General features: G+C 41.8%; 1 protein-coding gene across 1 annotated transcript in view; it reads right to left on the bottom strand.

Annotated features, from left to right (window-relative positions):
- Positions 1 to 17,733: 17,733 nt before the first annotated feature.
- cib2 (calcium and integrin binding family member 2) overlaps positions 17,734 to 24,554 on the bottom strand; it is a 48,623-nt gene continuing 41,802 nt past the window's right edge. The window contains exons 4-6 of the mRNA XM_060903343.1: positions 23,734 to 23,881; positions 23,334 to 23,529; positions 17,734 to 17,814 (exon numbers count right to left, since the gene is read on the bottom strand). Coding sequence (XP_060759326.1) covers positions 17,793 to 17,814; positions 23,334 to 23,529; positions 23,734 to 23,881 — 366 coding nt within the window. The 3' untranslated portion in view covers positions 17,734 to 17,792. The remainder of the gene's footprint in view (positions 17,815 to 23,333; positions 23,530 to 23,733; positions 23,882 to 24,554) is intronic.

The following is a 24,554-nucleotide window of genomic DNA, read 5'->3' as shown; positions in this document are numbered from 1 at the left end:
TTAAATGCAATTTATAGGCTTAATCAAGTGCAAAATTAATTGTTCACATAGCATTAATATGAAAATGTGCCACTATATAAATGCAGAAACATAAACCTTGATGCCTATCAAATAAAACAAACCTTGAGACAAATACAGAATTACAAATTGTACACTCAATATGAAAAAATGATTAAAAAAACCTACAACTATTAAATGAATAAATGTAACAATGAGATTTAACAGGAACAGCTGAAATCATAGTCTGTGCAGACCAAAGAGAAACCTGTGAGCTAAGGTGACCAGATTTCTGGGAGAAAAATCAGGGACATTTTGGCTTTCGTTGGGGAAAATAAAACTAGAACCTCAGTTTTTTTGCTCTTTTGCTCTTAGCGTTCCTGTTTTTGTAGTCTGTCCATAAATAGCATAGGAAGCATAGGCCTGTATGCTTTTTTCCTCTCAGTATATTAGTTTATTGAATAGCCCTATATCAGACACAACTGGGCAAAGCAAAATCTTTTGTAGGCCTATGAGATGACTCTTAAAATAAGTCAGCTGCAGCACAGACGCTCATAAAAACTGCTTTAAAAAATTAAATCCCAAACCAATGGCATTTTACCAAAAATGCACCCCATGACATTAAAGGTTAGCCTATTTGATTTATCAGCAGCATTTGTATGAAGATGTGAAGGTGATAAGAGCGCACATTGTGAAGGATGCACACAATTTTAGAGCTATTTTAAACAAAAAAAACATGTAAAGAAATAACTTACAAAATTATTAGGCTACCAGATAGCTATAACTGGGTTTTTTTTCAAGTAATTTCTTAAGAAGTAATTTCTTAAGAATATTTCCATAAAATAGTCATTAAAATCTGTTAAATAAATAAATAAATAAACATGGTATTAGGTATAACTGACTAAGTCTGATGAAGGGATAGAAATGTCTGTAGTTCCTTTATAAGGACAGTGGGTTAAGACCCAGAGTGACATATATGTAAGATAAGATAACTTTGCAGTCTATCCTTTCACGTTTCAGCATTCCCCACTAGAAAACAGACTCAGATCATTATGCATCCGAAGTGGTGCAACAGTTCAGTGTGCATCTGCGCCGGCTGATGTTCACTGTTGCGCCCAAAATGCAGATCACTGACCGCAGAGAACGCATTGTTTTCAATACCACTGTATATAAATATTGTTTGTGATTGCGTGAAGAAACTGTCAGAAATCCAGACAAATGCCTAAAATGAGGATTAGCCTATTTCATGATCCAGACAGAGGGCTGGAAAACCGGAATGAATGGCCACCCCTACACTAACGTCTATTTGAAGATGTGTGGCTTTAAAAACTTATTTTGACCAGTAGCCTACTATTGCAATCAGGGGCGCCGCCAGAAATTTTGGGACCCATGAAAGATTAGAATTTTGGGCCCCCCAACTTTGCCCACCCTCGTCACAACTGCACTATTGTCATTATTTGACTTTTGATAGCCCATGGACCTTGAGTTTGTGACTTTGTTATTACATTTTATGTATTAATCTACCAGGGACTAGATGAAAACTGGTCAGTGACTAATTCTGGTGCATTTACAATCACAAATGAAAATTCAAGATTTTGCCACATGCCTTCTTGTGCTAGGACAATTGGTAGTGAAATGTGTGATGTGACTGCTAATAAATCATAGAAAAAGTTTTCTACCCAGCATCAAAATACCTATGGAAATCCCATGGATTGTTATGTGTTAGGTAGAAAGCTGTGTGTACTGTTCTGCAAAAAGGGAATATGTTTGATCAATTATGTACGTATTTCTTCATATGTTGTAACCTCTATCCCTCTTTTATGTGTGCTGCGCTTTCTCCAGCTCCTCAATTTGAAACCAATGGTTTAGAACGTGTGAACATTCCACACACATAACCATGTCAAACACTGACTGGTGTCCGTTATTAGCAACACTTTAATCTAGCAAACTGTATATGGCGCTCGCTCATTAAAAACTTAAATCCTAAAGCATTTATGGGTTGTATTGCTGCTTACCTCCTTCTCCAAGGGGGGGGTGGGGGTGGGGTGGGGGGGGTTCAGTGGTTTGGTAGGGCGGAGGTCCCCCTGAGGCTGAATCTGTGCATATTTAGGGCACCCCATTAGTTATGAAACTGGTTATTAGCACTAGTTATTAGCACCAGCATAACGTAATATTTCATCTTGCTTATCACACAAGTCAGTTCAGTTATTAAAATGGAAAAAATTTCACTGTACGAACTGTAAAAGTGTTCTCTTGATAGGCTAATCCAACCACGTTCATACTGTTCGTTTACCATTCACTAATATTTTGAACACACATGTGAGCGATAGCTACCTTTCTTTGGGAAAAACTGAGTGACCAGTTGCCTGCCTCTCCGGTCCCTCTCAGCTTTCAGCTGCCTTTCTTTACGTTTTTGACAGCCACTCTTCATATTTAGCGATAATAGACTGTACGCACTCCACTGCTGGCTGGCTGGCTGCTGCACCGCGACACAGCAGCAAGTAGCGTTGCACTGATCAGCGCACAGATTTAACGCATCGCACTTCTACCAGAACTGGACCGTACCATTTCGCAAAAGGGGGAGGGTTAAATGACAATATGTTGAAGAACTCAAGAAATAGACAACCTTGTTCAGTTAGCTCATTTTACCAGATGGAATATTGCATTGTTGTTATTTCAAAAGTCTTATTAAAATCATTAAAAGCATATTATCAGCCCCTTAAAGGGCCCCATGGCAATGCTGGGCCCCTAGAATTGTTCTAACCTTTCCCCCCCTGGCGGCGCTCATGATTGCAATGGTTGCAAGATCATAGGCTAAATGCACTTATAATAGCCATTATGTTGTCTGCAACAGACAAGACTTGATTGAACTTAATGAGTGCTTGGGAAAAATGCCGAGACCAAACAACGCAGTCCTTCCACTGACAAGACGTAAGCTCTTCTCGTGAACGACCTGAATGGATTGGTTTCATTTAATCGATGTAGGCTATGCCATGCTTTGTGTCATGTGTCATATGGAAAAAAAATATAGATTGCAAACGCAAAATAGACACTCATGAGAAAAGCCACTGAGTCACCTACCGGTCTATGAAGACAACCTGTAACATAGCAGGATGACGAGTAGCCGAACAAGACCATCTCTATCTCTAGAGATAGTCTCTAGAAGCGTGCGGTTCTGTCAAATGTTATGAAGCATTATCTGATGTAATGATCACATGGTGTGAGGGGCACTTGAAAGCCAGTGTCGTTCTGAAATAGGATTACTGTCAAAGCAACCCACGCACATCTTCTCCTAGGCTACTTTCAAAGACCCCTGTCACTCGATTGGAACCGGGGGTTCGCGGCCAAAATCGGGGACATTTTCGGGGACAGGTGCAGTCAGGGACAGGTCATTAAAATTGGGGTCTGTCCCCGGAAATCGGGGACGTCTGGTCACCCTACCTGAGCGTGAATAATTTTGATAAATGTCTCAAAATCAGGATTTTATGATCAGATACATCTCATCTCATCTCATTATCTCTAGCCGCTTTATCCTGTTCTACAGGGTCGCAGGCAAGCTGGAGCCTATCCCAGCTGACTACGAGCGAAAGGCGGGGTGCACCCTGGACAAGTCGCCAGGTCATCACAGGGTTGACACAGACACAGACAACCATTCACACTCACATTCACACCTACGCTCAATTTACTGTAGAGCCACCAATTAGCCTTTGTCTTTGGACTGTGAGAATGACACCATGCCGTCCATGTTTTCTACAGCCGATGCGTGTTACCTTCTGCTACTTTATGTCCTTGGACATTTATTGCATTCTCGTCTGTATGGTGTCAGTGGAAATTGGGATTTTTTTTTCCCAACATATTTGAGCCAGATTTGCGCTAAGGAGCTCTCTGGTCATATTGACTGCAGCAGGTAAAACAAACTCCTCTGCAATTGTGTTGGCCTTTGTGAAATGCAATGAGCAAGTTTGCATGATGCACAGAATGCTTGCTCCTGAGCACACTATGCTAAAGCCCCAAGAATCTGGAAATAACTTTTTAAATTCTTGCAAGAATCTGGAGCAGATCTAGGATTTTTTTTTTCACAGTGCCGTGATTGGAGAGTAACCAACATCGATTTCATCACATATGGGTCATAGTTTGAAATATCAAGGCAAAACCATCTCTGGGTTCTGGGTCATTTTGTGCAGTAAGAGTGCACACATTTTTGATAATTTTTTAGGCTGTAGGGGTGGCACAGTGGTGTAGTGGCTTGCACTGTTGCCTCACAGCAAGAAGGTTCTGGGTTTGAGCCCAGTGGCTGACAGGGGCCTTCCTGTGTGGAGTTTGCATGTTCTCCCAGTGTCCGCATGGGTTTCCTCCGGGTGCTCCGGTTTCCCCCACAGTCCAAAGACATGCAGGTTAGGTTAACTGGTGACTCTAAATTGACCGTAGGTGTGAATGTGAGTGTGAATGGTTGTTTGTCTCTATGTGCCAACCCTGTGATGATCTGGCGACTTGTCCAGGGTGTACCCCGCCTTTCGCCCGTAGTCAGCTGGGATAGGCTCCAGCCTGACCACAACCCTGCACAGGATAAGTGGCTACAGATAATGGATGGATTTTAGGATGTGTCCAGATCCTATTGCTTTCTTTTTTAATTCTCTACAGGCTTGTCTTTATGGCTTGAGTGTTTTGTCTTGAAATACCTTTTGAATTTTGATGGTTTCATGCTTTCCACAGCCAGTAACTCACCAAACTAACCACACTGTGGTCTGCACAAACCATGCTTGCCTTCTGTGCACATTAAGTCATGTTATGTAATCCAGTTATATTTTTGTGTACCTTTACCTTTAGTTTTTCCCATTCTTTTTTGAGGATGAGGAATAGTCAGTGTTCATCCATGTTAGCAAAAATTGTTTATAGATGAATTAGCATCAAAATTGACAGAATTTTGAATGCACAACACAACTGATTTAAAAAAAATTTAAACTATAATTTGCATTTTTCTGTTTTGTTACATTTTATCCTTTGCATTTAGCAACTTTTTTTTTCTTCCCAGCAGTCCATGGTGCAATCATTAAAGGGCCCACACTGCACTTTTGGGTCACGACCCACCAGTTGAGAAACACTGAGACATCTGACTTAATCATGGTGGACTACTCAACAAAGTAAATGACAGTCTATTCTAAGATTAATACTTTCTATAAGATTGCTGAAGTAGTCTGATATGCCCCTTATTCAATTTGGAGGTAAGCGTAGTTCACTTTGCCTAAAAAAAAAAAAATGCAAGGATTTATGAATATAGACTGCATTATGTGACCTACAGTAAGTATTATAATGTTCTAGCTCCCATTCATTCTTAACCTAGCTATAACCTTATAATATTAAAGTCACAGGTAAGAGTGGGATTTCAACACCTGAAACTTTGTCATTTATTTAACAGTTGCCAAAATATATCATGGCAAATTCTTTTGTCTAAAAACATTTGATTACCACATCATCTTATAACAACTGAAATATCGGATGTAATAGTTTCAGGCCATTGAGTTTATTTCCTAAAATCCTAACCTGCAGCTGTCTCAAAATCAGATATAACTATAAAATTAAAGCAACTAATAATATGTAATCTATTTAACCCTCTGAACCCCTGTTCGTGCTAATATGTGATGGTGTATACTGTTGCCACAAAGTTAGAGTCACACAATTGTATAAAATGTATTTGTATGCTGTAGCATTAGTTTCCCTTCACTTTAACTAAGGGCCCCAGACCTGTTCCAGCATGACAGTGCCTGTGTGAAGTCCAGTGGAGTGGAAGAACTTAAGTGGACTGCACAGAGCCCTGACCTCAACACCACTGAACACCTTTGAACTGCACCCCAGACCTCCTCATCCGACATCAGTGCCTGACGTCACCAGTGCTCTTGTGGCTGAATGGGCAAATCCCCATAGCCATGCTCCAAAGTCTAGTCGAAGGCCTTCCCAGAAGAATGGAGTTTATAATAACAGCAAAGATTGGATTACATCTGGAAAGGGATGTTCAAAAAGCACACGAGTGTGATGGTCAGTGGTCCACAAACTTTTGGCTGTGTAGTGTATGTAAAGTTTTTTTGATTGATTGATTACTTTATTCTGAACAATAAAGAAGAAAGATATAAAAATAAAAATTTAAATAAAAAATTCAATAATCAAAACATCGTCATAAACAAACAGAATACCGTAGCCACAAGGCAATAACATAATGTTCAGAAAGGATTAGGAAGAAGTAATAACTTATCCAATCCTAACCCTCTATACCACCGCTAATCAAATGTCACTTTCCACCATAATAAACTATATATACAAAAGAAAACAAAAGCAATAAACAAAAAAGAAAACATACCAACATACCAAAACATACCAACATGGTATAATATCGACCAAATCAAATCATACAGATACTTATGTTATGGATATAGACACACATACAATACTAAACTAAAGTAGGTTTAGTTTCCTGATACGCAAAACTTTGACTGGGACTGTGTGTAATCTGAGGTCAGCCCATTGTGATTCACACAGTCTTCATCCTGCTCTGCCGGTACATGATCTCATATCATCAACCATGACAAGCTGTAAGCTTGATAATTTGCAGTATGGTCTCAAGCCACCAATAAATGCACTCACAATGACATGGCAATGAAAGGGGCAAATCAATAGAACCAAAATCAATGTATATATCTTCCAGGATTTTCATGGGATATACAACATAAAATGGTGTATATCTTTATCAGCTGCTCCCGCATGCAGTAAACATAAAAGTGTGATTTAACTAAATTGTGAAGATAAGATACAGTATTGCTCAGATGTCTATACTATTATCTCGGCTTTAGTTTATATAGCAGGGCAAACATTGCAGCACATCCTGATTTCACAATCATGAAGTCCTGTGATCCCCTGTTTAGCTTAAAATGAGCCATACTCTTCAACCCTAAAGAATTACTGTATATCAGGATGTCATTTGATTCAACCTTTGATCAAACTCTGATGCACATTCACAACATATTGTACATGGTTATCATAAGAATACCGCGAGCTGGCCTAGTGGTTAGCGTGTCTGCCTCTCGACTGGTAGATTGCGAGTTCTACTTGTGATCAGGTCATGCCAAAGACCATTATCAAAATGGTACCTACTGTCATCTGGCAAGGCACACCGCAATTCAGATTTGAGTAGGGAGTCAAACTCTCGTGGTTACCAGAGGACTGCCCCCCCACCGTAACCCCAGCTATGTAATAGGCAAAAGGCCAAGGGCTACTGAAACAGAGCTCCGCGCCAACCAGTGCTCCTCAAGGGCCTGGTTAGTACTGGGACAGGAGACTGCCTGGGATGATCAGGTCCTGGCACAGAAAGGGACTTTGAACTTTTTATCAAAAAATGAATCAGCATAATGTTGGCCATATCTTCAACTACAGTATCTTGCCTGGTACAGCATGTAGGGTAGATATGTGCATGATTTACATCATTTATGTGTCAAGAAAATTAATTATGATCTTTCTCTTTCCCTTAAATAGTAACATTATATCATTTTCAATTATTCCCAAGCACATTAAGCAAAATAGGATTGGACAGGACCTTCATGTAAAGGAGCCATAAAGCTGTTTACAGTGATTAAAAATATATATATGGGGGAGGCAGGATTTCATCACAGCATTGAAGCATGCACAGTGGATATAAAAAAAAAAGTGTACATGCCCTGTTAAAATGATAGGTTTCTCTGATCTAAAAAAAATGAGACCATGATAAATAATTTCAAAACATTTCCTACCTTTAATGTGACCTATAACCTGTACAATTCAATTAAAAAACAAACAAATCTGTTAGGGGTAAAACATTTAAAAAAAAAAAAAAAAAACCCGTACAATAAGCTGGTTGCATAAGTGTGCATACCCTTAAACTAATACTTTGTTGAAGCACCTTTTCATTTAATTACAACATTCAGTTTTTTTGGGTCGGAGTCTATCAGCCTGCCACATCTAGACTTGGCAATATTTGCCCACTCTTCCTTGCAAAAGTGCTCTAAATCTGTCAGATTGTGAGGGCATCTCTTGTGCACAGCCCTCTTAGGGTCACCCCACAGATTTTCAATTGGCTTTAGGTCTGGGCTCTGGCTGGGCCATTCCAAAACTTTTTTGGGGTCGTTGTCATGCTGAAAGGTTAAATTCCTCTTCATCTTCAGCTTTCTAGCAGACACCAAAGGTTTTGGGCCAAAATTGACTGGTATTTAAAACTGTTCATAATTCCCTCCACCTTGACTAAAGCCCCTGTTCCAGCTGAAGAAAAACAACCCCATGCTGCCACCACCATGCTTCACTGTGGGTATGGTGTTCTTTTGGTGATGTGCAGTGTTGTTTGTGCACCAAATATACCTTTTGGAATTGTGGCCAAAAAGTTCAACCTTGGTTTCATCAGACCATAACACATTTTCCCACATGCTTTTGGGAGAGTTGATGGTTTTTTTTGTTTTTTGTTTTTGCAAAATTTAGCCGGGCCTGGGTGTTTTTCTTTGACCCTACCTCAGTCCAGACATATGGAGAATACAGGAGATTGTTGTCACATGTAGTACACAACCAGTAGTTGCCAGAAATTCCTGCAGCTCCTTCAGTGTTGCTGTAGGCCTCTTGGCAGCCTCCCTGACCAGTTTTCGTCTTGTCTTTTCATCAATTTTGGAGGGACGTCCAGTTCTCGGTAATGTCACTGCTGTCTCATATTTTCTCCACTTCTTGATGATTGTCTTCACTGTGCTCCATGGTATATCTAATGCTATAGAAAGTTTTTTGTATCCTTCTCCTGACTGGAGAAGCTCTCTGCAAACCCTGGCTGTTGCTGGAGGATGCGACTGAGTAAATTTCAGGAAAATCCTACTAAGGCAGCTGAACTTTATTTGGGGTGAATCAGTCATTTTAATTGATGGGTGGTGTGAACCCAAAAAGACAGAACACTGTAATTAAATCAAAAGGTGCTTCAACAAAGTATTAGTTGAAGGGTGTGCACACTTATGCAACCAACTTATTGTACATTTTTTATTTATGTTTTTCCCCCCTAACAGATTTGTTTGTTTTTCAATTGAATTGTACAGGTTATAGGTCACATTAAAGGTGGGAAAAGTTTTGAAATTATTTATCGTGGTCCTTTTTTTTTTACATCAGAGAAACCTATCATTTTAACAGGGTGTGTACACTTTTTATATCCACTGTAAATTTAAATGGGGGGAGGACAGGGGCGTCAGAAGCATTTTTAATGTGGGGGGGACACACTGGCGGGGGGTCCTCTGCCAGAAAATTTTTAATTAATTTTCAACAATAAGTCCTCGTTCAACTAGTCCATATATTCATCAGCCTGTTTTTAAACCCACCGCTACGCCTAAGATAATGAGATGAATGTGACACAATTTATCACCAACAATGACTTTATGGGTGCATTTTACTTTTTATTTTGTGTTTTCTATTTAGTTTTAGATGTAACACAATGTGCCACTGGGCCAAGCAATAGTGACACTCAACTGTATGTTTAAAAATAAGAATATTCATAATCTCACACAATGAACAGGCATGACATGGCATCATGCAAACTTCATAACACAAAATCACACTGTGTCAAGCAACGGTGACACATAAATAACTTCACACAATGAACAGGTGCAATTTTGTTAACCACCAACAGTGACTTTAGTGCGTGCATTTTACTTTTTTCCGATTTAGCGATACTCGTAACAAAAATGGCATGGCATCAGTCTTCATAACACAAAATTACACTGGGTCAAGCAATGACACATAAAAGAGAACTTCACACAATGAACAAGTGCAGTTTTGTCAACCTACATGCAATGGTGGTACTACAGTAGCATTTACAGATTAGTATAACAAATAGATTTATAGATATAACTCCTTATATTGGTGCTACCACAATTTCTACCACTTCATAACTTTTATCCCCCTTTCCTTCACAATCCACCTGGAATAACATCCATCTCTCTCCATCGCTTTCCTCTCTACGGAGGCCCGGTGGCCCCGTCCTAGGATCAGGGTCCCGGCGTTGAGCTTGTCAAACGGTCTCCTCAATACCCCAGTGGACAGGAGCCACAATCCGGGATATAGGGATGATAGGCCTGACTGCACTCTCCCTGTTAGTGGCAGAGAACAGCCTGGACAGTGCATCAGGTTTGGTGTTCTTGGAACCGGGGCGGTACGATAGGGTGAAGTCAAACCGACTGAAAAACAGGGCCCACCTAGCCTGTCGTGGGTTCAGTCTCTTGGCTTGCTGGAGGTACTCTAGGTTCTTGTGGTCCATCCAAACCAGGAATGGATGTTGCGCTCCCTCCAGCCAGTGCCTCCACTCCTCAAGGGCCAGTTTGACCGCTAGCAGTTTGATCCCCCACATTGTACCGGGAGTCCGCAGGACTCAGGCGGTGGGAGAAGTAAGCGCAGGGGTGCAGCTTTCCTTCCGAATGTTGAGAGAGCACCACGCCGACACCACTGTCTGAGGTGTCCACCTCCACGATGAATGGTTGGGAGGTGTCCGGGAGGACCAGAATGGGTGCCGTGCAGAAGCGGTCCTTGAGGTCTTTGAACGCCTTTTCCGCCTGAGGAGACCAGACATAAGATCCACCTGTCCCTTTGGTGAGGTCCGATGGAGTCTTTCTGTTAGGGTTTTGCTGGGATACGAACCTGGGTCACTGGTGTGATAATCCAGCAAACCCCCACTAGGCCACCAGGGGGATGACTCAAGTGCAGAGGCATGAGGCAAAAGTAGAGTATCAAAAACAGTTTATTTACAATCCGAGGGAAAAAACAAAAAGGAAAATCCAAAAGCTCAGTAGATAAACAAAATAAAAATATCCCAAGGTTCAATGTCCAAAAAGAGAAAAGACAAAAAATGCAAACGCCCAGAAGATTCAAAAATGTAAAGTGCAAAGTCCAAAAAACAAAATACCAAAAACACTAGGAGATAAACAAGGTACACGGGACAGAGGTAACTTAGCCAAGAGCAGCATAGCATAGGAAAAAGACTCCGTGACAAGGGAACAAACAGAGGGATATTTATCTCATCTCATTATCTCTAGCCGCTTTATCCTTCTACAGGGTCGCAGGCAAGCTGGAGCCTATCCCAGCTGACTACGGGCAAAAGGCAGGGTACACCCTGGACAAGTCGCCAGGTCATCACAGGGCTGACACATAGACACAGACAACCATTCACACTCACATTCACACCTATGGTCAATTTAGAGTCACCAGTTAACCTAACCTGCATGTCTTTGGACTGTGGGGGAAACCAGAGCACCCGGAGGAAACCCACGCGGACACGGGGAGAACATGCAAACTCCGCACAGAAAGGCCCTCGCCGGCCCCGGGGCTCGAACCCAGGACCTTCTTGCTGTGAGGCGACAGCGCTAACCACTACACCACCATGCCGCCAGGGGTATTTATACACAAACTAATTAAGGACAGGGCGGGGCAGGAAACAGGCAATAAGACAAAAACAAAACACAGAACACAGTGGTGACCTCTAGAGGCCCAAAACAAACATGACCAGAAAAGGAAATAACAGTGGCCTCTAGAGGCCAAAACAGTCCCAGTCTTAACAAGAGTGTATTTCTGGTTAGTTTAAAGTGATCTTCATTGAAAAGAACAGTGCTTTTCTTTCAAAAATAAGGAAATTTCAAAGTGACCCCAAACTTTTGAAGGGTAGTGTCTACACAATAAGTTCTCTGGTTCTAAATAAGTAACAACTGGGTAAAAGTTCAACATCTAGCTATCTTGACTGTAATCTGCTACAGATAGCGAGCTATCTTCACTCTTTTTCACACTTCAATCAAAAATTCACTCTGTATATGACGTATTTTAAATAAGACATATTCAGCACCTAAAGATGTGTCTCACAGAGACAAGTCTCATCACCCTGCAGTGTTACAACCCCCAAAACAGATGCACTTGTGATCCATTGAGGATGAATTATTCATTCATGCACCTCAGTTCCACAGAGGTCTGTGATTGGACATGATTCAATTATGTTTTGGTACATCGCCTACACTGTTGATCACAATGCAATATACTACATCATATCACACCATGCAATATGGTATGCAATATGGTATGTATCATTTAGTTTTGTCACATTATGGTTCACAAACTGGAATGCACTAAAGCTGAAAGCACTGGTTATGGTAATAGTGGGTTGTATTCAACTCTGATCCAAATTCAGCATTTGATTAAAGGTCCCATGGCATGAAATTTTCACTTTCTGAGGTTTTTTAACGTTAAAATGAGTTCCTCTGACCTTCTTAAGTCACCCCAGTGGCTAGAAATTTCATAATGTGTAAACCAAACTATGCCCAACATTTGAGAATGGCGCGTCAAAACGGCACATTGATAAGCTCTTCCCTTTACTACGTCAGCAAGGGAGATGATCCCCACGCCCCCCCTCTGGATTCCCACCCACTGTATGGATTGCCCCGCCCAGTTGTAGTGAGGAGACCATAGAGGACACAACAACATGACATCACCTAAGCGAGCGAAACATGGAAATTGTGCTGTACATGGATGTGACAACACAGAAAAGAGTCTGTTTTTACTGCCGACGGGAGAGCCCCTGAAGACGCAGTGGCTTAATTTTATTTACTTCAATAATACGCCGTCGAGTCTACCCAAGACGGTGTATCTTTGTCGGAAGCATTTTCCTGAGGAATGTTTCCACAACTTGGGACAGTACAGGGCAGGTTTTGCACATCAACTGTCACTGAAGCCTGGGTCCGTACCAAGCATCCCTGCCGCATCAGCAACAAACACTGAACAAGTAAGTGTATAACTGGTCGTTTTGCCGTGTTTTAAAATCGGTGCGTTAGCCTAGCAATGGCTACATTAGCTGTGCAGCTAACCGCTTCCTGCAGTTAGCCAGGTAATCTGCGCTACAAAACTAAAGAGCATGCAGCATGCTCTGTTAAACTGAGTTTAGTCTGGAAATTGACTGTAACTTATGAGCTTATGTTTGACTATTGCTCCGCAATGCATGTCTTCTGTTGGATAAGCGATATGTTGCTGTAGTTGCTGCTCCTATCCTCTTTGGTTATGGAGTGCGTGTTCAAGCCTAGGGTATTATACGTTCGTAAACTACCACTCCGAACACTCTCACTCTCTGTTCTCTGTGTCACGTTGAGTTTACGAAAGGAGTCCGAGGGAGAACGAGGTTTTGTCTTAGCAGCGTGGCTACACTGATAGCAGGGAGTATGTGTGCGCGCAGCTTGGTCAAGCCCCTCCCCCTCCCCCATGGCCCGCCCCCACCCTCTACCCTTCCCTGCCTCCTGCTTCTCATTAGCAAAACGACGCACTGGGAAAAGTGCTGAAATGGGGCTTTCTCCCAGGAGGCTATATTTACGTGCCGAGGGTTCATTTCGAGAAAGGCTGCGGATATAACATCCGGAAGCCTCCACGAGCCCGTTTAAAGCATCAACAAACCACCATGCCATGGGACCTTTAATTAAAAACAAATCTGCACTCATATTTGGTTTCCCCCTAAATGCATGTAAACAGTCAAGAAATGAAGATTTTCCTTTTCATTGTTGATGTTTTAAATATGTTAAAATGAACATGTCACATGACCATTGCACTTCAAATAGTTGCACTGTAACAGCTGTATTGAGTAACGCTCGGCGCACATTCTTCCATATAGGCTGTCTCAACTCTTTGTGCATGTGTGCATTGTCTCTTTCCCTCTTTGATACAGAAAAAATAGAGTGTGAGAATACAGATTAAATAGATTAAATTCAGAAATCAAGAATTGTGAGCACTGTATGAAACAAACAAGCAGGAGTTTGAATACAACTGTCATGTAAATATATGGGTCAGTGAGCAGGAAGAGTGACACGGCAGTGGCAGAACAAACAAAGAAGCACTGTGCATAGTTCCTTATTTGTGCACTAGTCAGTCATTTAATTGCCAGGCAGAATATTTAGGTATTAAACTGTTTGTTTTTTAATCATAATCAAGACTTTCACTGATTTTTGTCACAACCAAGAAAACAAAGAACAGGACACCCCCCCCCCCCCCCCCCCTTTTAACTAAACACCAATGACCCACAAAGGGAAACAGTAGTATGCTTATCAAAGGCTCATTGGTCTGAGTGCTCATGAGCTACTTTTAAAACCCAAACATTATACAGCTCTACTGAGGTGCCATTCTGGACTTTCACAATGCTCAAATGGGATTAGAGACTTGATAAAACCAGCACACAGTGAAATGTGTGCGTATGAGAGAATCACTAACACCCTGCTTTGCACTATGCGCTGGTGAATCAGTGTGCTGATGGCTACTTTACAGTCTAGCATGCTCGGTGACTGTATCAGACATGAACAGAAGTCATCCTACTGGGGGATCTAAATCAGCAGCTGCTCCGGCTAAGGATCGCAATTAATGAAGCCGCATCATCAGCACTTACCTTCCCCTGCAGGCCTCATAAAGGGAGCTGGATGAAACTGCAGCAGGAATTAACTGCATATTAACATGGGCTGCTTTCCTCTAATATGTGCACATTGCTACACTCTGACTCCACATTGTTTCTGTGTAGCACTGTTTTATCAATGTGAACTTTTTCCCCTCAGTATTCCCAATCACCATCTTGTTTGTGAAGATTAAAATGCACTTACTTGTTGTGGCTCCATCCGGCGCCCTTCAGGATTCTTTGTTTCGTCCCCACAGCAAAACCCTTAAATGCTTTAAAGTAAAACCCTAGAAGTACTTCCCTTTCAGAACACGTTTCAGGTAGAATCCATTTAGAAACCATTAAACACCCACAGAACCCATAACATGCCCTTTTCCTAAAGTGTATTATAAACTGTGTTTACATACACTAAATGACCAATAGTATGTGGACACCTGACTATCACATCCATGTGTGGTCCTTCCCCAAAACTGATGCCACAAAGTTGGAAGCTCACAATTGTAGAGGATGTCTTTGGATTCTGTAGCATTAAGATTTCCTTTCACTGGAACTAAGAGGCCCAAGCATGTTCCAGCATGACAATGCTCTGTGTACAATGTGAGATCAATGAAAACATAGTTTGCCAAGGTTGGTGGGGAAGAAGAGCTCTAATCCTGCTGAGCTCTAATCACAACCCCACTGAACACCTTTGGGATGAATGGGAATGGTGGATGCACACCAGACGTCCTCAGTCGACATCAATGCCTGACCTCACTAATGCTCTTGTCGCTGAATGGGCATAAATCCCAACAGCCACACTCCGACATTTAGTGGAAAGCCTTCCCAGAACAGTCGAGGCTGTTATGGCAGCAAAGGGGGAACAACTCACAAGTAATGCCAATGGTTTTGGAATGGGATGTTCAATATTCAGGTGGCCATACACTATTTATAATGCACTATATGGCCATACTTTTGGCCATATTGTGCATTACACATCATGTTCCTGTTAATAGCTTGTGTTATGGCTATTATACACTGCATAACTCATCACGTAAATAGCAAGAAGTTCTATACTTTTAATGAATCCCTTTTGGCTGCAATTAAACTGCAGTTCCACCCAGCATATATTCTTGCTTCACGTTCAGTGTTCCCCGTATAGGCTCTAGATCCAGTGTGATCCTGACCAAGATAAAGTGGTTATGGAAGATAAATGAATGAATGAATGAATGAATGAATGAATGAATTTTGGTAGCACATAGTAACATGCATAACCATAACAGAACCTTATGTCATGATCTGTCAAACTCAATGAAAATCCCAGCAATGGCTCCACCTGGAGCACATACACACTCACTGCACGTTTAAACACACCATTATTCACCCTTTTGGTCGCACTTTTCGTTTTCCCCTCAAATAAGCATCCATTATTACGCCAATATTACCAAACCAAGGAAAAACCCATAGTTTTCTTCCAAATCACATTCAGCTCTGTTCTTTCAAGCAGGGAGCAGCAAGTGACTATAAATCATCAGTCTGGCTTATATAGCCTAGGACAGTTACGTGTGCATCTCTGAGCTCAGATTTACCGCACTCCAGTGTGTGGGTATAATAATGCTTCTGGGTGCTGAGGCAGCAGTGCTCCTAACGATCTCATTCAACTTAAAAAGTCATTACAGGTTATACAACAGTTGGTGCAGAGGAATAATAACTGTTCTTTAGTGGGAACGCTGGCCGGTGTCAGCTGCAGGAGCTGGGGCTTTAGGCCTGCTAAGTTTCAGAGAGAGAAACACATGCAATAGTTAGTAGTAATATGACAGTATCACAGTCATTTGTGACAGTGGATTTAGTTGCTAGTCAAAACTGTTATGCAGGTTAATATCCATCCATTATCTGTAACCACTTATCCTGTTCTACAGGGTTGCAGGCAAGCTGGAGCCTATCCCAGCTGACTGTGGGCGAGAAGCACTCTGGAAAAGTCGCAAGGTTATCGCAGGGCTGACACAGAGACAAACAACCATTCACACCTACGGTCAATTTAGAGCCACCAGTTAACCTAACCTGTATGTCTTTGGACTGTGGGGGAAACTGGAGCACCCAGAGGAAACCCACGCAGATACGGGGAGAACATGCAAACTCCACACAGAAAGGCCCTTGCCAGCCGCTGGGCTCGAACCCAAGACCTTCTTGCTGTGAGGCGACAGCGCTAACCACGACACCACTATGCCTGCAGGTTAATATTTTGTGGTTAAACCTATATAGTGGTACATGAGGAAATAATTCACATAATACTGTATGTAAATACTAAATGCTAATCCTATAGAAATTCAGCATACCAGTTGGATGTATATCATTATCATGTTCTTGCACAAGGTGTCAAAGAAATCAACAGTATGAAACAGATGTACTCAGTCAACAAACAGCAGAAAACATTTTATTCAAAGTTACGTAAAATGCCCTCTATTACATTGAAAAAAGGATTAACATTAAGAGATTAAGAAGTGGCACTACCACACAGCAGGTTCAAACAGGAAAATGAGAACAGAAGAGCACAATAAAAATGTATTGTCTCTGAATGGCTGAATGTAAGAAAAGATGACAGAGCCCTTGGTACAACTGGAGAACAGTTTGATATGATTGTCGTCATGCTCCAGTCCTATAAGCAGTAACACATCTAGAAGAATCAGATAGAGCAAAAGCAATTTATAGCAGAGGGCAAAATTAATGCAACTCATGCAGTTCATGGAGAAAGATTGCATAGCTGTATAAAAGATAAGACTGTCTTTTTGACTGTGATGCCAGTGCTGTGCTTTTAGCCCTCATTCTCTCTCTCTCTCTCCATCCTGTCTTTCCTTTCCTCCTTATTTTCTCCATCATTCCAACACCCCTTTCTTACGTCTAAATGAGAGGAGACAGGAGGTATGTATTCAGTGGTGCCATGGACATTGTATGACAAAGAAACAAGCAACACCATATGTCCATATTCCAGTGGAGTCTTCCTCAAATGCCACATGGTTATATGAGAAATGCCCACACAGATGTTCAAACTGCAGGCATTTTTTAAAAAACTTGCACTCTGAGAATCTGAGCCAACTGCAGGATCTTTCCAGCAGGAAAAATAGTCATGCATTTCCTTTGCATTCCTCGTTCTAAAGTGTGCTTCCTCAGAAAAAGAAACAAAATATTTTCTTACAGAGCCAAAGAGATCCAAAATACAGCTTCCCCAATAAGTGAGTACTGTTCGAATAGGACCAAGAGAAAACTCGTCAGAGCTGTAGAGGACAGGCACTGCTATGCACTATATATGTGTCCATGGTTTTTCAAGAAGGATTCAAGTTGTGGTCAGGGACTCCAGTGAATCAATGAAGTAGAAGCCCTCTCAGATTCGTATATGGAAGGTACTGCATGAGAGAGAGAGAGAGAGAGAGAGAGAGAGAGAGAGAGAGAGAGAGAGAGAGATATTAAGGAAGTACATATTAAGATGAATTACTCCAATTCAGACTTCCTTCATGAAATTTGTTGATGCCAAATAAATCAAAAAGCTGTGATATGACATTTAGTGTCAAACATAGACAGCATCCTGATTCAGAACAGTGATAACAGCACACACAAAAAGGGAATTAGTTTATGCTATGTTCTGAGTTATAGCCGTACAATCCACCTCAATTAGTGCTGACTCAGAAGATTCCAATGATCCATATGTCTGAAGACAGGTATGATGGGACAGAAAGACAATTTGAAAATAACTGGGAAGAGGAACAGATGGCTTTTGATTACATTTGCACTGAGAGTGGCTTATTATATTCAAATGACCTGGGATTTTCAAAAAGTTATATAAGAATATAGCACTGTGTGAAGCACTAAAGTGGTGAATCTGCAATGATAAGTCTCTGTGCTATGTTCCAGAGTGAAAATGTGTATAATTAATCTGTTAAAGAAAATACAGCTCAATCTTTTGTCACAATAAATTTACCAGGGGTGAAAAGTAATGAATGGCATATACTCTTGTTACCATATTTGAGTATATAGTTCACTGTCATGGTACTTTTTTTGAGTATAATTAAATATAGTAGTTTTACTTTTGCTTGAGTTTTTTCATCTCATCTCATCTCATCTCATTATCTGTAGCCGCTTTATCCTTCTACAGGGTCGCTGGCAAGCTGGAGCCTATCCCAGCTGACTACGGGCGAAAGGCGGGGTACACCCTGGACAAGTCGCCAGGTCATCACAGGGCTGACACATAGACACAGACAACCATTCACACTCACATTCACACCTACGGTCAATTTAGAGTCACCAGTTAACCTAACCTGCATGTCTTTGGACTGTAGGGGAAACCGGAGCACCCAGAGGAAACCCACGCAGACACAGGGAGAACATGCAAACTCTGCACAGAAAGGCCCTCGCCGGCCACGGGGCTTGAACCCAGGACCTTCTTGCTGTGAGGCGACAGTGCTAACCACTACACCACCGTGCCGCCTGCTTGAGTTTTTTTTTTAAATAAAATATTCCATTCACTACATTTATTTTTGATCACCGTTACAAATTAAGCCAACTAAAAGAGGCCCAATCAACATAAAGCAATTTCCCTAATGAACTTCAAGCTCTAAATGCATCTTCAGTTTTAAATGCTTCAAAAGAAATAGCATAATAATGATCTCCAAATGATGTGACCTAAGACCTGTGGAGATATCAGCATTTCACAATTAAACCTCCAACCTGTGGAAACATACAGATAAGCCATGAGCTAACTAAGTGAGATCTTTTGATATTTTACAATATTAAATATCTGTATTAAGGTGATGAAATCACTCTGTGATGTTCAGTAGTGATTACCTGGCACTGCTCATTTGGTTAGCTAGCAGAAGAAGAGAATAAAAAAATTCTCAGAACATTTTTGGATTATGTCAAGTGTAGACAAGTGAAAAAGTAATTTGTAATTACATAATTAACATTAGATGACTTATTTACTCTTCTTCTTCTGGCTGCACCCATTAGGGGTCACCACAGCAGATCTCATCTCATCTCATCTCATTATCTCTAGCCGCTTTATCCTGTTCTACAGGGTCGCAGGCAAGCTGGAGCCTATCCCAGCTGACTACGGGCGAAAGGCAGGGTACACCCTGGACAAGTCGCCAGGTCATCACAGGGCCGACACATAGACACAGACAACCATTCACACTCACATTCACACCTACGGTCAATTTAGAGTCACCAGTTAACCTAACCTGCATGTCTTTGGACTATGGGGGAAACCGGAGCACCCGGAGGAAACCCACGCGGACACAGGGAGAATATGCAAACTCCACACAGAAAGGCCCTCGCCGGCCACGGGGCTCAAACCCGGACCTTCTTGCTGTGAGGCGACAGCGCTAACCACTACACCACCATGCCGCCCACAGCAGATCTGTTTAGCATATTTGATTTGGCATAACTTTTACACAGGATGCCCTTCCTGATGCAACCCATCTCATCTCATTATCTCTAGCCGCTTTATCCTGTCCTACAGGGTCGCAGGCAAGCTGGAGCCTATCCCAGCTGACTATGGGCGAGAGGCGGGGTACACCCTGGACAAGTCGCCAGGTCATCACAGGGCTGACACATAGACACAGACAACCATTCACACTCACATTCACACCTACGGTCAATTTAGAGTCACCAGTTAACCTAACCTGCATGTCTTTGGACTGTGGGGGAAACCAGAGCACCCAGAGGAAACCCACGCGGACATGGGGAGAACATGCAAACTCCGCACAGAAAGGCCCTCGCTGGCCACAGGGCTCGAACCCGGACCTTCTTGCTGTGAGGCGACAGCGCTAACCACTACACCACCGTGCCGCCCCTGATGCAACCCTCCCCAGTCTATTCAGGCTTGGGACTGGCAAGTGTGTACTGGCTTGTGCAACCCCAGTGGTACCTAATCTGCATGCGTTTGAACTTTGGGGGAAACCAGAGCACCAGGAGGAAACCTATGCAGACACGAGGAGAACATGCAAACTTCACACAGAAAGAGCCCCGTCGGCCATGAGATTCAAACCCAGAACCTTCTTGCTGTGAGGCAACAGTGCTAACCACTGCACCACCTTGCCACCACTTATTTACTCTTCTTTGAGTAATTTTCTTGATCAACACTTATTTTTCCTCAAGTGAATTATTACTACAGTAGCAGTACTTTTACTCAAGTCAGTATATTTTGTACTCTTTCTACCACGATGATTTACATATAAGTCACATGGAATAAATATCAAATAAATAAGCAAAACCAGTTGACTATAACAACATTATAACATCACAACAAGATTTTTAAATCTAAAATGGCTTGTTTAAAATGTCTATAATGGATGTGTCTATGTCACCAGATTTTATGACAGAGCTTTTGTGAAAGCATCTTCATGCAAAGTCTGCATCATAATTCACAAGGCATGGCTGATCCATTGGACAGAACTTTTCCTGCAAGTACATGCTGTTCTCTCTCTGTTCTAATTTGCCACAACATCCATCCATTATCTCCACTTATCCTGTTCTACAGGGTCGCAGGCAAGCTGGAGCCTATCCCAGCTGACTACGGGCGAAAGGCGGGGTACACCCTGGACAAGTCGCCAGGTCATTGCAGGGCTGACACAGAGACAAACAACCATTCACACTCACATTCACACCTACGGTCAATTTAGAGTCACCAATTAACCTAACCTGCATGTCTTTGGACTGTGGGGGAAACCGGAACACCCGGAGGAAACCCATGCAGACACGGGGAGAACATGCAAACTCCACACAGAAAGGCCCTCGCCGGGCTCGAACCCAGAACCTTCTTGCTGTGAGGCGACAGTGCTAACCACTACACCACCGTGCCACCCTTGCCACAACATGATACTTGATTTGTTATGCTTAGACTGACCTATCCAACAGTAAACTCCTATTTTGTAGCAGTTAGATGTTTTTTTGTATCAGAAGCAGAAGTATGTACTTTTTGGATCAGTCTAAGCTGCAGAACAATAAACAATGTTATACTAGACTTCTGTCACTCCCATTCCTTCTCTGGCAGTGGGGCACAGCTGTGGAGCTTGTAAATGTCCAGCAGAGGAACGGCTGCCTCATAAAACGCATTGGAACACATCAGAGCTGAATTACAGTAAAGGGGCTTACAGTTCAGAGTGTGTAAGCCCAGTGAGCTTGATGCAAAGGTTCAACATGGACTTTAAAAAGGGATTAAACACAGGAATAAAAAGTAAGAAAAAGTGAATGGGTCCTGTGTTACCATTAATGGATGTTATACATGTGGTTTATTGACATTTGAGTTAAACAAAAAACAAGAAATGTGCAAAACCATATAAATTTGCTGCAGTTGGATTTTTTCAAATTCATACACACAAGTCATATGAAAAAAAAATACTTAAGCTAACAGGTGGTGCAGTGGTTAGCACTGTCACTTCACAGCAAGAAGGTTCTGGGTTCAAGCCCAGCGGTCGATGGTGGCCTTTCTGTGTGGAGTTTGCATGTTCTCCCCGTGTCTGCATAGGTTTCCTCCACAGTCCAAAGACATGCAGTTAGGTTAACTGGCTACTCTAAATTGCCTATAGGTGTGAGTGCGCAGAAAGGAACTGGCCACCCTACTGCCAAGTCTACTGCCATTCTGGCCAAGTCAACCAAACATGGTTCGCCTCAAGCCCGGATCGGGTGCGGCAGTGATGACGATGACCACTTAAGCTGGCACTGGCCCAATTGTAATCATAACCCTTTCATATGATGAGAGTCACATGATTTGTTATAAATTACAAAAATGTTAGACCCTTTTGAGCATTTTTTGTATGCAAAAGCAGCTCCAAGCTGGAAACCCGTTTCATGACACTAATGTTGGTTTTATTTTTCAATTTGCTTAGCTGTGAGAACAGTGTCTGTTATTACATCTACAAGAGGTTATTACATCTTCATGGCATGACTTATTTGCTTTTAGTGACACACACAAAAAAACTCCATAAAAAGAGTAAAACTCCAGAAAATGGATTTGTTTTGGTTTGCTTTCTTTGAGGCTTTTAATATGAAATTACTTTTTTTTCCACAAAATGTTCACTACATTTGTCAGTGTAATCTGTATAAAAATGTGCAGTAACTCGAGACACTTATAATATTTGAAACCTATCAGTGGAGGATTACATTAGTAAGTTTCCTGAAATATAAATTTATGTAAATGTGATGTTTCAAAATGAACTGCATTTTCATCACATTTGTAAATGCTCCTATGAATGATTTACAAAACAAACAAACAAACAAACAAACAAACCCTGCTTGGTAAATAAGGCACAATATGGCTTACAGCATATAAAACACTACAGGACCAGGACCAAATATTAATACGTGGTGTCCACTAGTTTAATTTTTTATACACCGTTATCAATTTTACCATTTTTGCTTGAAGTATTACTTTAATACTTGATTGATATTGCCAGACAATGCCTCACTCTGTAGTACAAGTGTCTCTGGTGATAAATATCCACTGTGTAAGGAGATGTTCCTTACTTTCCATGGCCTAATGGTTAGAGAAGCAGCTTTGGGACCAAAAGGTTGCCAGTTTGATTCCCTGGACCAGCAAGAATGGCTGAAAGTGCCCTTGAGCAAGGCACCTAACCCCCAACTGCTCCCCAGGTTGCTCTGTGTATGTTGTGTATTGCTCTGGATAAGAGCATCTGCTAAATGTCATTAATGTAATGTAGCGTAAGTTCAGGCAGCCTATGGCACTTTAATGTGGCAATAAGTCACAGACATCACTCGTAACCAGGCTAATATTCTGTGTACATCAACGTCACAGGGATACATAATAATGGGACTCAAAGTTCAATGGATAGTCAAGCAGAGGCAGTTCAAACTTTCATGCTACTAGCTTTCTATTCAAAAGTCTTTTTCTCTCATGCACCCAATTCTATACCTTAAAAAGTCAGGAGCCCTGGAAATCATGTTTTCAAAGTCAGAAAAGGAGAGCTTGCTGTCTCCATCCAGGTCAGCCTCCTCAATCGCCTTCTCACACACCAAGTCCACCTCCTCGGGAGTCAGCTCCTCCTTCGTCAGCTTGTTCAGAGTCTTCTCAAGGTCCTCCTTGCAGATGTAATTATCCACATTGAAATCTGACCATAGGGAATACACCATAGGGAATATGAGGTTAATGATTGTATTTTGTTGGACTTTTATAAAGTTACAGTATCATTATGAAGAATGTGAAATACATTACAGATTATTAGGCTCACTAAAGCCACAACCCTGGAGCACTTAAACTGCTGTAAGGCGACATTATGAAATTTATGTGTGCTAGTGAACAGAGGCTCTGTTACCATATATTTTAAAAGCATAAATGGCCTTTAGCTCTCGGGGGGCCATTTCACTCAGAACTGAGAACATGTCAACAAAGTCGTTGAAGCTGAGGTTCCCCAGGCCGTCCTCGGAGAAGGACTCCACAATCCTGTCACGGAATGGATTTTCCTGTGCAGCAGAGATGGATTACATGAGTGCGTTAAATCAAGCACAGAAAAGATAAAGGACAGGCATGATGGAAGAGCACTGAGATAAGACATTAGTCACTGCAGGATAATGGATGCTAAACCTTGAGTCTGAAATGTTACAGTTACTGCATGTACCACTTGTGCTGTGTAAGTGTAAGCATAAGAGCCTGTTCTGCTGAGTGAGACAAAAAGGAGAAAGGCTGACTCTCCATACTGGTGACTATATATTTCTCACCCAGTGAACTTTCCAATGGCTTCCAGGAATTTTTTTATGCTCTCACAATCAGCTGACACAACAGTGTAATGAGCACAACAAAGAGAGGCCAAGGATATATTCTGAGCTCTGGCGCAGTGTTACAGCACAGTGTGTTTGAGTCTGTGCATGGCTAACCACCCTGTGCTCTTCTAGCACTCAAAATGTCAGCTATTCATTTGTCATATCCTCTGATGTAAGATCAATAGGTGTGGTCCACATTCCCAACCAGACATGTGCTGATAAGTAAGGAATAAAACATAACTTACCCATGCTGTGATAGGAAAATAATCGACAGTGTGGGGTGATCCAGCCAAATGGGAAGTTGATTATTTTCCTTTAACAGCATGTCCTGATGGGTTTTATTCTTTTACTACCAATATTATTATTATTACCTCAC

The sequence above is a fragment of the Neoarius graeffei genome, chromosome 2 (genome assembly GCF_027579695.1).
Source record: "Neoarius graeffei isolate fNeoGra1 chromosome 2, fNeoGra1.pri, whole genome shotgun sequence".
NCBI lineage: Eukaryota > Metazoa > Chordata > Actinopteri > Siluriformes > Ariidae > Neoarius > Neoarius graeffei.
The sequence above is the reverse complement of the archived record's forward strand: the minus strand, read 5'-3'. Positions and strand labels throughout refer to the sequence as shown.